The following is a 16,114-nucleotide window of genomic DNA, read 5'->3' as shown; positions in this document are numbered from 1 at the left end:
AGGGTATGTAGAGGATTGCTTCTGATTATTTTAATACACTTTTTGCACAATCGGATGTTTGTGGTATTTCAGAGATGGTAGAAGCGGTCAACCCATTTGTTACAGAGCGTATGAATAGGGAGTTGATTAAGGATATTTCAGAGATGGAAGTTCGAAAGGCTCTATTTGCAATGCATCCAGAGAAAACTCCGGGACCGGACGGGATGACAGCGCTTTTCTTTTAGAGATTTTGGCCTCATCTTAGAGGGGATTTGGTTGCTTTGGTTAGGGATTTCTTTGAGACTGGTATGTTTGATCCCAAAATTAATGATACTAATATTTGTTTGATCCCAAAGGTCGAAACATCAAAAAGAATGGCAGAATTCAGGCCTATTAGTTTGTCTAATGTGAGTTATACGATAATTTCGAAAATTCTTTGTTTCCGGTTAAAGAAGATTTTGCCCTCGATTATTTCTGAAACACAATCGGCCTTTGTTTCTGGTCGGTTAATTACAGATAATATTCTGGTGGCCCAAAAGATGTTTCATGGTTTACAGACCAATAGGAGGTGCAGTTCGGATTTTTTGGCCTTCAAAACGGATATGAGTAAGGCCTATGACCGTGTTGAATGTGATTTCTTGAAGGTGGTTTTAATTAGGTTAGGCTTTGATTCAAAATGGATTTCTTGGATAATGTGGTGTGTGAGTTCGGTTTCTTATCAAGTGCTGCTTAATGGTCAACCTCGTGGCTCCATTTCGCCTAAACGGGGCTTGCGACAGGGGGATTCTTTATCCCCTTATTTGTTTATTCTTTGTACTGAGGTTTTGATAGCGAATATCAAAAAGGCAGAGAGGGAGGAAAAAATTACGAGCATTAAGATTGCTCGTGATTCGCCCCCTATTTCTCATTTGCTCTTTGCGGATGATAGTCTGTTTTTCTGTAAAGCAGATGAAGAACAATGTTCAACGGTCATGAATATCATAGGAAACTATGGTAAAGTATCTGGTCAGGAGGTAAATTTGGATAAGTCCTCCATTATGTTTGGTAAAAAGGTGACTTCAGAAGTCAAGGATAGGGTAAAATCTATCATTGGCATCTCCAAGGAAGGGGATATGGGTTCCTATTTGGGAATTCCTGAGAGTCTCGGAGGCTCGAGAGTTCAAGTCTTCGGTTACGTTCGAGATAGAATGAATGACCGGGTAAATGGTTGGACAGCAAAATTCTTATCTAAGGGTGGGAAGGAAGTATTACTAAAGTCGGTGGCTTTGGCTCTCCCTACGCATGTTATGTATTGCTTTAAACTCCCTCAAGGCTTGACGACCAAATTGATGAGTGCTATATCAAATTTCTGGTGGAGCTCTGATGGGAAGGATCGGGGGCTTCACTGGGTGGCTTGGGATAAAATGTGTAGAGATAAGTCTGACGGAGGGTTGGATTTTCGGGATTTGGAGACTTTCAATGATGCTTTATTGGCTAAACAGTATTGGGGTTTGATCTAGTTTCCGAATTCTTTGTTTGCTCAAGTGTTTAGAGGTCGATACTTCAGGAATAAACACCCGATAATGGCAAAAAAAACCTTATTCACCATCCTTGGGGTGGAGAAGTATTTTTTCAACAAAAAATATAGTGGAAAGGGGTGCCCCGATGGAGGGTTGGGTCAGGGTCTAACATTTCGGTTTGGCGTGATCCCTGGATTCCTGATCAGCATCCTCGACCTGCAAATGGTAGGGGACGACAACTACACCCTAATCTAATGGTAAATCATTTGATTGATCCACGGACTAAAGAGTGGCATTTACCTATCCTTCAGGAATTGATGGATCCGGAGGATATTCAAACGATTAAGAGTTTGCCTATTAGCAAATCTTTTAAGCCAGACCGACTGGTGTGGCATTATACACAATCTGGTCGATATTCAGTTAAGTCAGGTTATAAGGTAGCTCAAGCTATGAAGGCTGAAGTGGAATTCGGTCCAAACTGCAATGCCCTGAAGGCTCAGGCTTGGAATCTTCCAGTACCACCTAAAATCAAGCACTTTTTCTGGCAGATCGCATCTGGCTCACTTCTAGTGACGGTGCGATTAGCTTCTTGGGGAGTTCATTGTGTTACGGTTTGCAAGAGATGTAATCTAGCGGCAGAGTCTATTAATCGTACTTTTGAGTGTCCTCACTCCCGTCGGGTTTGGGAGAGGGTTTTAGATGTATCAATCACGGATAAGTTCCCTTTTGATTCATCTATTCAAATCTAGATTTTATATATGGTAAAGAGTTAATCCCTATGGATTTAGGAGCTACTCACAATTCGATACCGTGGCTGGTCTGGTTCTTATGGAAGGATAGAAATAAAAAAGTTTTCAAAGGGTTACAATCAGAGCCAATGGATATTATTAATCAGGCTTTACGCGAACAATTGTGGTGGGAGGAAGCCCAAATAACCGCAAGGGTTGACCCTGGTTCGTCGGAACCTCTGCTTAATCCGGAGATGATAATTCGTTGTCAAGTTGATGGTTCGTGGAAATCTACGGAACCAAACTCAGGTTTATGATGGTGGTGTGGTGATGATGAGAATATGAATTTAGTCTTGGGTGCCAGATGTCAACGTCGCAGTGCGTCCCCACTTCATTCGGAGTTGGAAGCATTATTTGGGCGATGGAGTGTATCCTTTCTAGTGGCATTGATAGCCAGAGGTTCGAGACGGACTCTGCAGAGCTAATTTCGATGGTGCAAGCCCCGGAGGGGTGGCCGGCTATCTCTACGCTCCTAGATGAGTTCCAGGTGCTTAGTGCCTCCTTGCCTCTTTTCATCCTATCCAAAATCCCAAGGACGTCCAATGTGAAGGCGGATTGTTTAGCTCGCTCCTCTAGATTGCTAGTGTCGGACACAACTTTTGTAAACAACTTTCCTCCAGTTTGGGCAACCAATCTAGGAGTTTTGTTTTAATTTAATTAATGTTTGGTTGAAAAAAAAATCATTTATAAACAGTTTTATATTGATTAACTTGTTTCTTTTCTTTTTTCCTTTTTAGATATAATTTCTTAAAAAATAGTGTATACTTGCACTGAAAGTCTTAATAGTTTTTCTTTATTTATTATTTTGTATAAAAAATAATTTTTTTTTCATACGTTGAAATAAAACATGAGTAAATGTTAATTTCTTACAGTTTTATATTTTAAATGCATTTGAATGGCTTTAATTAACTTGTTTTTTTCCCTTTCTTCTTCGATATAATTTCTTAAAAATCCCTTAAGACCATCTCTAATTGTTTTCCCTATTTTTACCTCTAAAATAGAGGAACTCTATAATAGAGGTGACTTTTGCTCCAATGGATACCTCTATTTTTTCCTCTAAAAAAGAATATTCAGTAGAGATTCCTTTTTTATTTTACTATTAATACTTTTTACTTATAAAAGTTGCAAACTAACCCATTTATTTTATGAAAATTTCATAAAATTATGATATTATTTAAATTTTTAACATTCATAAATATTATTTAAATATCACATTTATTAAAAGAAATACATTGCATAAGATTATTTATATTTAATAAGATTTTATATAAATTTTATTTTGCAAATAATAGTCTCAAATTTTAAAAATGTTTTTCTATAAAAAACCTTTAAAATTTTTAAACCAAAATATTAAAATTAGTAAAATTTAACTTTATAAATAATTATCCTATTAATATACAAATTAAATTATTATTAATAATTTAAATTATTATTAAACTATTTAAATATATATTTTATTGATGGGTTTTGTTAGCTTCCAAGGATCCAAGTGACTGATCCAATCGCAAGATACTTCAGACTAAAACGTGGGCAGGTCGTGAAAATCATTCGTCCGAGTGAAACCGCTGGTCGTTGTGTTACCTATCGTTATGTTGTATAAGCAAATCTTAGCTTTTGCAGATTGGATTGCGAATTGAATGCTTATAGGTGTGAAACATAAGAGTAATGCTTCTGTACCAAACCAAATCTTGACTGTTATTTTTGTTTATCTGATATGAGAATTGAATCTTACGACAAACTTTCAGTATTGTGTTGTTCAATACAAAAGCTCCACTTCATTAAATTATCATTAAACTATTTAAATATATATTTTATTTATTTTGATCATAAATATAAAAGTGTTAAAAGTTCAAGGACCATTTTATAAATAAAAAAGTTCAACTTGTTGTAAACTAGAGAAACTCGAAGGAGGCTTTCTCTTCTTATTATCATTAACTCAATCGTGTGTTACATATATATAGGGATAGATAAACCCTTAGTACAAAAACGACTAGTACTAGGATAAGATAATGGGCCTACGACCATGAGCCTTACACACTAGGACATGTATGGGCCGGTTATGGAAGATCCACCATCCGTGTTTTACAACACTCCCCTTTGGATGACATAACCGTGCAAATGCTAAGGGATCAGTGCAATACGCTTGGGGGTGATGCGTCATTAAAACCTTACCAGGAAAACCCAATGGGACAAAACCATGGTGAAGGAAAAAGAGTACAACACGCATTACTCCCCCTGTTCCAAGCATCACTAAAAGTCCTTAAGTCTCCACATTCCAATCTGATGCGTGAGCTTCTTGAATGTTGACGTCGGTAAAGACTTGGTGAAGAGATCGGCTGAGTTGTTGCAGGATTGAACTTGTACCACTTGAACTTCTCCGACCTTTTGTAGTTCATGTGTGAAGAAGAACTTGGGTAAATTGTGTTTCGTCCGATCTCCCTTGATATATCCTTCCTTGAGCTGTGCGATGCAGGTTGTATTATCCTTGTATATAACTGTTGCTTCCTTATCGTCGGCCATGCCACAATCTGTCCTGATATGTTGTGTCATCAATCTTAACCAAACGCACTCACGCCTGGCTTCATGAATAGCTAGGATTTCCGCATGATTAGATGAAGTGGCCACAATGCTCTGCTTCATAGAACGCCACGAAATCGCCGTACCACCGTGTGTATACACATAGCCGGTTTAAGACTTTGAATTATGTGGATCCGATAAGTAACTTGCATCAGCAAAACCAACTAAACCATCTTTGTTATAGTTAGTATAATATAAACCCAAATCAAGCGTTCCTTGTAGGTAACACAACACATGTTTGATACCGTTCCAGTGCCTTTGGTTCAGAGAAGAGCTAAATCTAGATAGGAGGTTCACGGCAAAACATATGTCTGGTCTAGTGTGGCTAGCCAAGAACATTAACGCTCCTATAGCACTGAGGTATGACACTTCAGGACCAAGAACTGGCTTCTTTCCATTTTATCCATTCTTTACTTTGAGTGCACTCTAATATAGACGTGGGTTCATGATCCTCATTTATCTCAAGTGCGACCTTGTAAGAAAATACATCATCGATGTCGACATCTTTACGGTTCCATTGTATTCCAGACATGATATAATTGATTGAGATCTCATTATTATCAATACCTTCAGGTCCTTGAGGTTCAGCGTCCCAAACCTCATTTGGTACCTTAGGATTTGTCGCGGTCATGTCTATAATTTCCTTAACCTCGGTTTGTTTTGCACCTTTCTTAGATTTCCGAGGGTTCTTATCTTTGGAACCTAATGGTCTACCACGTTTCAAACGGGCCTTAGACTCTGTAGCAACTTGATTATTGTGTTCCTTTTGAACATCAATACGTACTGGTGCATTACAAGCTGGTATGTACGATTTTGTTACTCTCTTTGGGTCATCAAAGAAATCTGGCAATTGAATAGCTAGCTTTTGCAAATGTATAATCTTTTGGACCTCTGCATCACATGCTATAGTTCGAGGATCTTGCCAATTTAAGGATGTTTGATTCCATGATAATTCTTTGACCAACTTGTTATTCTCTCCACCCAATATAGGAAATTCAGATTCAGCAAACTGACAATCCGCGTATCTGGCCTTAAATAAATCACCCGTAGTTGGCTCAAGATACTTAATAACGGTGGGAGAATCATATCCAACATATATTCCCATCCTCCTTTGAGGTCCCATCTTAGTTCTCTGTGGTGGAGCAATTGGTACATAAACGGCACACCCGAATGTTTTTAGATGGGATATATCTGGCTCATGACCCGTTAGTAATTGGGATGGTGAATATTTATGTTCACTAGATGGCCTGATGCGTATAAGCTCAGCTGCATGTAATACTGCTTGTCCCCAAGCCGACACATGAAGCTTTGACCTCATAAGTAATGGCCGAGCAATCAATTGAATACATTTAATAAAAGATTTAGCTAATCCATTTTGTGTATGGACATGTGCCACAGGATGTTCCACACTCACCCCCATGGACATAAAGTATTCATTAAACGCTAGGGATGTAAATTCACCAGCATTGTCTATACGTATAGTCTTAAGTGGAAAATCTGGAAAGTGGGCTCGCAGACGTATGATCTGGGCCACCAATCTAGCAAACACAAGGTTTCTAGTTGACAATAAACAAACATGCGACCATTTGATCGATGCATCAATAAGAACCATGAAATATCTAAACGTCCCACAAGGTGAGTGTATTGGTCCACATATATCTCCTTGTATCCTTTCCAGAAAGTTTAAAGTCTCTTTAATGACTTTCACTGGTGATGGCCTTATAATAAGTTTCCTTTGTGCACATGCTACACACGTGAGATGTTTAGGGATAACTTTTCTCTCTTTAAGAGTGTGCCCATTTGAATTTATATCAGCTTACGCATCATGTTAGAACCAGGATGGCCAAGCCGGTCATGCCATAAAGTGAATTGTTCATTGAATATCTTATTCATTGCCAAATTAGCATCTATAATATTAATCTTAGCATGGTAAAGACCATTGGCTAGTGCGGGTATAGTCTCTAGGACTTTCTTATGTCCTTGGATGATTTCGGTAATATATAGGAACTCTTGGTTTCCTTCACCCTTAGTTTCAACATGTAAACCATTCAAACGAATGTCTTTAAAACTCAATAAGCTTCTCTTTGAGCTGAGTGAATATAAGGTATCACTTAGTTCAAGATGTGTGCCATTTGGTAATAAAATATGTGCATGGCCGTAGCCTTCAATTAAACTTGCTATACCCGCAATTGTGCTAATATTGGCATTTTTCATAATGAGATTTTGCAAAATAACTCTTATCCTTCAAAATTGTGTGGCTTAATCCATTATCAACCACAATGATATTCTTGTCCTTAGCCATTTCTCAAATAGACAAGAATTTTATGTTTTAAACATAAACAAATAATTTTATGTTGAAGGAAATAAAATAATTGAATTTAAACCAAAATAATAATTCAAAAAAATTCAAAGTCATAAAATATAGATAATTAAAATTAATTAATACAACCAATTTAAAATTTAATTATCCTCTCTTAGGCAATCAGAAGTTTCATAGTCCAATTGGTCATCATTCTCATGGTCGAAATCTCCTTCACCATCGAGATGAACCAAGTTAGCTTCTGGATTCTTTTTCAAACTCTCTTGATAGAGATCAATAAGATGCTTAGGTGTTTTGCACATCTTAGCCCAATGATTTGCCATACCACATCGGTGACAAACCGATTTAGTTTTATGTTGAGGTTTGAAAATTCTGCGGCCTCTACCACGACCACGACCGAAGTCGGATCGGTTCCCACGGCCATAACCATCATATTGGTTTCCTTGGTACTGACCACGACCACCACGTTCTCTACCACGGCCACGGTCGTGATACTTGTCTCTATGGACGTAGTTGGTCTCTTTAATTTCCTTGGGCTCTTTCTTAGTAATGTCAACCTTGTGAGCCTCTGGTAAGGGGGTAGATACAGGAGGCCTCACTGCACTGTTCATCAACAATAGCTCATTGTTTTGCTCAACAAGTAGCAAACAAGAGATGAGGTTCGCATATGTCTTAAAACCCTTTTCAAGATACTGTTGCTGAAGAAGTATGTTATTAGTGTGAAAGGTTGAGAATGTCTTCTCTAGCAAGTCCTCCTCAGTAACCTCCTTACCACATAACTTCAAAATCGAGACTATCTTAAATAGCTCTGAATTATACTCATCCATGGATTTAAAATCCTAGATCCTTAGGGGTTTTCAATCAAATTGAGCCTTTGGTAGGAGCACCGTCTTTTGGTGTCCATATCTGTTTTTCAACTTTGTCCAAAGCTCAAGAGGATTTTCTATGGTAAGGTATTGGTTCTTGAGACTCTCAGCAAGATGATGGCATATATGTAATATCGCCTTACATATACTCTTTTCCGTGCAATCATTCTCATCTTCAATGCATTCACATAGGTCTTTTGATTTCAGGTTGATCTTAGTGTCCAATGCCCATTGTAAGTAATTGTCTCCAGAGACATTAAGGGCAGCATATTGGAGATTGTTAAGCTTTTCTATCTACACAATAGAAGACATGCATCTGATCATTAGCATGCGGTATTTGAGACTGAACCATGCATTTTTTTTAGTCTTAGGTCATGCAGTATTTGAGACCGAAACATGCCATCAATTTAAACTTAGGCCACCGGTATTTGAGAACGAAACATGTCTTGCCTTTATGCTTAATTTCGTGGCTTTAACATGCATGAAAACAATCCTAGATAATTTCTAGTATGAACAAGAAATATGCACACAATTTAAGGATTAGAAATTTTCCTTTTTCTTAGATAAAATTTTCTTTTACTTTAAACAGGATAATGACAAAATTTTAGGAAAAATATTTTCTAAGATTTTTGGATAATGTCTAGAATTAATTTGGGAGTTATCCTAATTTTGTTTTGATCTTTCATGCAAAACATAAGAGAATTCCGATTTTAAGAAGGCAGAAAGAGAACAGAGGATTACGGGTATCAAATTAGCTCGGGATTGCCCCATTATCTCCTTATTTGTTTATTTTATGTACGGAGGTCTTAATTGCCAATATTAAGAAGGCAGAAAGAGAACAGAGGATTACGGGTATCAAATTAGCTCGGGATTGCCCCACTATTTCACATTTGTTGCTTGCCGATGATAGTTTGTTTTTCTGTAAGGTAGAGGCAGCTGAATGTACTGCGGTTATGGAAATTATAAGTGATTACGGGAAAGCGCCGGGGCAGGAAGTTAATTTGGAGAAGTCATCCATTATGTTTGGTAAAAAAGTTCCCCCTGAAATAAGGACTCGGTTACACTCTGTAATGGGTATTACAAAAGAAGGTGGTATGAGCTCGTATTTGGGTATTCCTGTAAATCTACAGGGTTCGAGAGCTAAGGTGTTTAGTTACGTTAATGAGCGGTTGGATGATCGTGTGAATGGTTGGTCTGCTAAGTATTTATCGAGAGGTGGTAAGGAAGTTATGATTAAATCGGTTGCTTTGGCTCTCCCAACTCATGTTATGTCTTGTTACAAATTGCCAGTGGAAATAACGTCTAATTTAACGAGTGCCATCTCAAAATTTTGGTGGAAGTCAAACGATAAGGCACGAGGTTTACACTGGGTCGCTTGGGATAAAATGTGTAAGGATAAATGTGACGGCGGTATAGGTTTTTGCGCTATGGAACAATTCAATGACGCAATGTTGGCTAGACAGTATTGGCGGTTAATTCATTATCCAACATCTCTGATGGCTCGGGGTATGCGAGGACGATATTTTCGGAATAAACACCCTCTACAGGCTAAGAAGCCTTATTCCCCTTCGTTTGCTTGGCGAAGTATTTTCTCAACTAAAGGCTTGGTGGAACATGGATCAAGATGGGCAATAGGTTCGGGATGTAATGTTTCGGTGTGGCGTGATCCGTGGATTCCGGATAATCAGCCTAGACTGGCAAATGGCCGTGGTAGGTTGTTACATCCCAATCTCATGGTCAACCATTTGATTAATCCAAGGACGAAAGAGTGGCATATGCCAATCCTCCAAAAGTACATGGATCCAGCGGATATCCCAATCATTGTATCGATGAAGATCAGTAAATCCTTTAAACTGGATCAATTGATTTGGCATTATTCTAGATCAGGGAGGTATTCGGTCAAATCCGGCTATCGGCTTGCATGTGAATTAATTAAAGAGGTCGAATATAGACCGACATGCACGACTCTTAGGGCACAGGCTTGGAGTCTTGAGGTTCCCTCGAAGATACAACATTTTTTCTGGGAAATTGCCTCCGGGTCCCTCCCGGTGATGGAACGGTTGGCTTATAGGGGTGCCAGTGTGATCCTCTTTGTCAAAGATGTGGTATGATGGTGGAGACTATTAATCATGCTCTTTTTGAGTGTTCCCGCTCATGTAGGATTAGGGAATTATTCTCACTAGATTTATGTCGGGATGGATTCCTCTATAATTCTATTTTCTCGAATTTAGATTTCCTTTATTGGAGGGTGTCGTCCCAGTCAGTCGCCTCGGTATAATTTATAGTTCACCGTGGCTAGTCTGGTCAATTTGGAAAGACAGGAATAAGAAAGTTTTTCAGGGTATTGAGGCTGAGCCAGTTGCTGTCATTAATCAGGCGACGTCGGATAAGCTGTTATGGGAGGAGGTCAAATCCGTTAATTCGGCTTCTCTAGTTCTCTCTTCTTTGGAGATTCGGGATCCTGGCCCCTGGTGTCAGGTTGATGGCTCTTGGAAAGCCTCAGATCACATGGAAGGATTAGGTTGGTGGTTTTTTAATAGTGAGGATATAACGTTGTTACTAAGAGCATGAAGCCAGCGTCGCGGATCCTCACCCTTATACTCGGAGCTTCAGGCGTTGATTTGGGCGATGGCTTCCATACTAGAGAGAAGGATAAACTGTCAGATTTTCGAGACGGATTGTACAGAACTAGTCGCGATGGTGCAATCTCCTGAGGAATGGCCCGCCTTCTCCAATTTATTGGATTAGTTCAGCTTGCTACGATCATCCTTTCCTTCCTTCAATCTTTCGAGGATGCCGCGCACGATTAATGTACGGGCAGATTGTCTTGCCCGCTCTTCGAGATCTTTACTTACTGCAATTTCTTTTGTAAACACTTTTCCTCCGGTTTGGGCTACCAACCTTGGAGTTATCTTCTAATTTAATGTTTGGTTGACAAAAAAAAAACGTCCCTCACTTTATTAAAAAGAAAAAAAATTAAAATTACAACCGCACATGACGAGGGTACGTAGACCCAATAAAATCCTCTAATAATATTGAATGAACACAAGGACAATCCTCAAACGAGTACCTCCTAACGGTTGATCAAATGCATAGTTAGCCAAACCATCTGCTAAATAATTCGCCTCTCTATCCACATGAGATATCCAGACTATCTAGTCCTTCGAAAGAAAGTCATATCACAAACGTACTAGGCATGATAGGAGATGAATAGCACTAATCCCAGTCTTGAAGAATCCCACCACCATCTCCGAATCCACCTTTAACTCCACCCGAGTAACCCTTCTCTCCCAGGCAAAGACCAAACCATAGTATATTCTTCAGAGCTCTGCCAACGACGCTGAACAAAACCCTATATTCAAAGCAAAACCATATAACCATCTCCCCTCACTATCTCTTAAAACTCCCCCAGCTGCAGCCAACCCTAGATTACCACGAGATGCCTCGTCCGTGTTTAGCTTAACCCAATCAGCATGAGGCGGAGCCAAAACAATATGTCTTACCATCCGCACCTTCTCTGGAGTTCCCTTACCAGCCACCAAATGTGCCTTAAAAACTTCCTTTGCTTTATCCTCAACAAACCGCACCCTATCTCGACATTTTTCACTCTCTCCAGATACATTTCCACTTCCATCTCCACCATACTGCCATTCCAAAGACTGTAGCCCAAGGAACATCAAACTGCAGCACCATATCCCCCAAGTTCCCATACATCCATCCTAACAACAACTTGCTAAAGAACAACCCTCTCTTACTTGGCAATAAGATCCAGCTCCATAGCCCTGACATAGCAGGAAAATCTCTCAATACATGAACAAAATTTTCTCCTCCCCACCTTTACAAACTTGACAATTCCCTGAATCACTTAAGTGACACCTTTAACGCTCATCATTTGTCATGATCACTTGGCTAGTTGCCAACCAGAGAAAGACTCGGACCCTTTCAGGGGGAATGGATCTCCAAATTCTTCCGAAAAAACTCTCCATACTTGCTCTTGGCTCATTCTGTCGTGACAAAAAGGAGTAAGTAGACGTACCGTGAAAAGATCATCCGAGTTTTCTCCCATGCCACTATATCCTTAGCGCCCGTAGATAAGTCAACCACAATTGTTTCCAACTGTAACTTGTCCAAAGGAGAAACAAACTGTGTAATTTGAGGCAGGTCACATCCCAAACCGTCCACCCAAAGGTCACACGCTCTTAGCTCAATAAGATATGCTGGTATATCCCTCACTCTCCCATTAACAAATGGTTCCTCACCCAACCAATGGTCTGTCCAAAACTTGAAAGAGTGTCCATCTCCCAGAACCCACCTCAAACATGGGAACACCACATCCCTTAAACATGATCCCACACTCCTCCAAGTAGAAGACCAAGTACCCCTGGCTTTAGTTCAAGTGATATCCGGATAATCTCCAATCTTATACTTACACCAAAGCATCCTTGCCGACAGACTCACTTTATCATGCATTATACACCAGCCAATCTTAGCAATTTGAGCTTTGTTTATCACTTCAGAGGATTTAACCCCCAATTCACCTTCATTCTTTGGTAAACATACCTTCTTCCAGGCCACTAGGTGTTGTTTTTTTATTTTACACGGTGCTCCCCCAAATAAAAGCCCTTGAAAAAGCATCCAACCTTGACATAGTGGATTTAGGCAATAAGATAGTGCTCATCGAGTGGATTGGAATTGAATACAGCACCGACTTCGTCAAAGTAATGCGGCCTGTTAAACTCAATATGTGACCTTTCCAACCTGAAAGTTTTGACGACACCCGCTCATCAATAGTCCCAAATGTGTCTTTGTTTATCCGCTTATGCAGGATAGGCATCCCGAGAAACTTATCTAGATCCCATGCTCGTTTTATGCCGTTTTCTTCACTAATCAACCTCCCTAGGATAGTGAGGAAAGTGGTTGGATGCTTTTTCAAGGGCTTACATGATGTGTGATCAAGTGTTTGTACGGCTGACAACAGCCCTACAGGAGTGTGATCAAGTGTCTAGGTGGAAGTTAAAGTGAAAACTAAAAGGTGATGAGGCAAAACCACGGTGGATTGATACTCAAGTATGGGGTGGTCTTGTTAAATATTGGCATGATCCCAAATCAGAAGTCAAGAGTAACCACAGCCTTAATGCTCGATATCATGATCATGATGGCACCAAAATATATAAGCACTGCCAGGCCAAACCTCTTTTAAAGCATGTGCTCAAAAACATGCAAGTGTTTAGGCCTTCTTTTTCAGACATGTAAGTGCTCGAAAACATGTAAGTGTTTAGACCTTATGGTCAATTAATAATTGACTAATCAACTCTCTTTTTCTCTTTTTCACTCTGAGTTAACTGGTGAGTTAACTCCTGATTTTGTACGCATCCTAGAAGAGACTCATCGAAAGCCTGATGGGTCATTTACGGATGGCAAGTCTGTGTCCCTGTTCAATGAGGTGTCGTCCAAGATTCAAGAGTTAGAATTTAGGCTTTGTACAGGGGATAATGGAGAGATCACTGCTCCTGGTGGGTTGCCCATTCATAAACAAAATTTACACATCGGTAAGTTGTAAATACTTTATCTGTTTTTTTTTTGTTTAAGCGGTTGTCTTTTTTTTCTGGAGTTCTAGGATAATGAATAATGAACTTGTAATAATTAACTTGTCTATTTTAAATACTTTGTATGTCTTGTAGATGCCAAATAATTTTCATCTGTTCAAGTGGTTGTTTGTAATTCGTTGTCTTTGTCTTTCTTTGAGTTTTGTGTCTGTCTTTCTTTGATTCCCATGGAACTTACAAGTTCATTATTGTTTTGTTCTTAGGTTTCTTTAAAGAAGAAAAACATGATTTTTTGGGTTGGTTCTTTGCAATTTGAAGCATCCTCTAGCAGTAGCGGTCCACCGCCTATGTCTCAGACTAATGACCAGGTTATTTTGGCTCAGAAGCTAGTTTTCGCTAAAGAATGTATTCAAACTCAAACGACTTAAATCCAACAAAGTGCAGAGAGAATGCATAGCTATGATGCATACTTCGAGCATCTCGCTGAAAAAGATCTCGACTTTGATGCTAAGTTTAGGCACCTGACAATGACCAACCCACAAGGCAGCAACCGAAAAGCCGAACCAGAGAGCAACTTCAGTGAAACAGGACCTGGAAGCCAAACAGGGACCAGGCCCAGAAACATGACATCTCTAAGCTTCAAAATCCATATTAAAATAAAAAACACTTGATAATCATTGAAAAACAATTTTTTATATTTTAAATGCATTCGAATGGCTTTAATTAACTTGTTTTTTTCCCCTTTCTTCTTCGATATAATTTCTTAAAAATCCTTTAATGTATCCTTGAAAGTCTTAATAGTAATAATTTTTTTTCTTTTTTTTGAAAAAAAAAATAATTTTTGTCATACATTGAAATAAAACATGAGTAAATAGTAATTTCATACGGTAATTAAATAAGAACCCCAAACACCATATCAAGTAGGAGTGAGGGAAAATGGATGAGGCCAGTAAGGAAATGCAGTGGATCTTAATGGACCTTCCTCTGTGTAGAAGAGAGTGCAGGTTTGGGTGGTGATATCGTAAACACCAAAGTTATGTCCCACGAAATAGATGCAGTTAGGCTTAAGACCTGGAGACGAGCTCGCTGGAACACACAAAGCTTCTCCATGTCCAAGAAAAATACAAAGATCTCCAATATCTTCAGTGTAATACATATCTTTGTCTCCTGTATCCGATCTCTGCTTCTCTTTAAACACCAAGAACCTCTTTGTTTTTTGCACGACTGTGTCTGACTCAAAGTCGTCCCCGTAGTACCTTCAAACATACGAGAGAGTCATTATAACGAAACAGCTATATACTTAAGAAAACAAAATAACAAAAGACTATCTAGTACGTACCATGAGATGAGGAATTGCTCCCCAGAAGGTGACTCTACTAGATGATCTGTCCTTGTATACGAATTCATCTTCTCCATTTCGTACAACATATACTGAGGAAGATCTTTTTTCCGAATGAGATCATACTCGAGCTTGTCTTTCTCTTTGAAGTTGAGACCAAATGAGCACAAGTGTTCGCACCCAGGGCTTGGAATGTAGAATCTCTGATCTTTCTTAGAGTGCATGAGACTTGAGTATGGGCATATAGACTCATGCCCATGCGTGGTTTTAATATCGATCCACCGTAAGTCCTTGTGCCTATATAGCCTAAGCCGAGATACCGATAACTTGATAGCAACGACCCAGTCATCATTTTCCAGGTCAGGAAGAGAGGACATGGCAAGGTTTTGGATTTGTGAGCCTTTTGGAAGAGGAGGTAGATGAACAGAAACAGATTTTGATTTAGGGTCAGAGGGCTTGTAATAGATGTATAGACGAACGTTATCCATATCACGGAGTAGTGTTTTTTCCTTCATGTGAATATTCACTCCATTTTGATTAAATCCTGTACTCATTGCGTCGCGGACTTCTCTAGTTCTTGATTATGATTTCATTCTCACCCTCTGATCCGGACCTTCTTGATATCGAGTTGTTACCATTTGAAGAACCTCCGACCTTAAGGAGGTGGTCAATTAACATTAATGGGTAGATCGGCGTAGAGGAACACCACCGAACCATGTTATTGTGTCTCTGCCAAAATGTAACCATACAAAGAGAAACACAAAATAGTAGAACCATAAAATAAAACCTTAATGATTGTAGGAAGAATTGAAAAAAAAAAAAAAAAAAAAGAAGAATCTTACGAAGATATTTGTGTAGACAAGAAGGGGCTTCATGATTCGGCTGAGAGGTTGAGACATTTTTCTAAAATCTTTGAACTATGTTGAGGTGATCGCTCTTGTGGGTCTTCTCAAGTCGTCTCTATAGACTTATGCTTGAACAACAAGTTGACATTGAAGAAGAGAATAATATTCTTTAGAAAATAAATAATTAGACGTATTTGAAGGTAGAAAAGGAAATGAAATATAAAGCATTGATTTCTCCTTTCTTAAAGTGTTGCTTTACATTTAGAAATTTTTGCTAAAAATCTATCATATTATTTGATGTAATGACCCACTAGTTTACATAATAATCTCATGAATATTTTTCAATATATATTCA

The 16,114-nt window shown here is 38.9% G+C and overlaps 1 protein-coding gene across 1 annotated transcript; it reads right to left on the bottom strand.

The window, feature by feature from the left end:
- Positions 1-14,372: 14,372 nt before the first annotated feature.
- LOC104724773 (uncharacterized) lies at positions 14,373-15,908 on the bottom strand. Its single transcript, XM_087474090.1, has 3 exons — positions 15,757-15,908; positions 14,915-15,643; positions 14,373-14,831 (listed from the first exon to the last, which is right to left on the bottom strand). The coding sequence occupies exons 2-3, from the start codon at positions 15,466-15,468 to the stop codon at positions 14,492-14,494; spliced, it is 894 nt and encodes a 297-aa protein (XP_087330216.1). The 5' UTR covers positions 15,469-15,643; positions 15,757-15,908; the 3' UTR covers positions 14,373-14,491.
- Positions 15,909-16,114: the final 206 nt, after the last annotated feature.

This window comes from Camelina sativa, chromosome 11, assembly GCF_030686135.1.
Source record: "Camelina sativa cultivar CO46 ecotype springtype chromosome 11, ASM3068613v1".
Classification (NCBI taxonomy): Eukaryota; Viridiplantae; Streptophyta; class Magnoliopsida; order Brassicales; family Brassicaceae; genus Camelina; species Camelina sativa.
This window is presented reverse-complemented; position numbering and strand designations above follow the sequence as displayed.

Excerpts from the sequence above, each read along its gene's own strand:
- LOC104724773 (XM_087474090.1), bottom strand. The coding sequence starts at position 15,468 with ATGAGTACAGGATTTAATCAAAATGGAGTGAATATTCACATGAAGGAA. Across the intron at positions 14,832-14,914 it reads GAGCAATTCCTCATCTCATG|GTACTACGGGGACGACTTTG; the intron begins GTACGTACTAGA and ends GTATGTTTGAAG.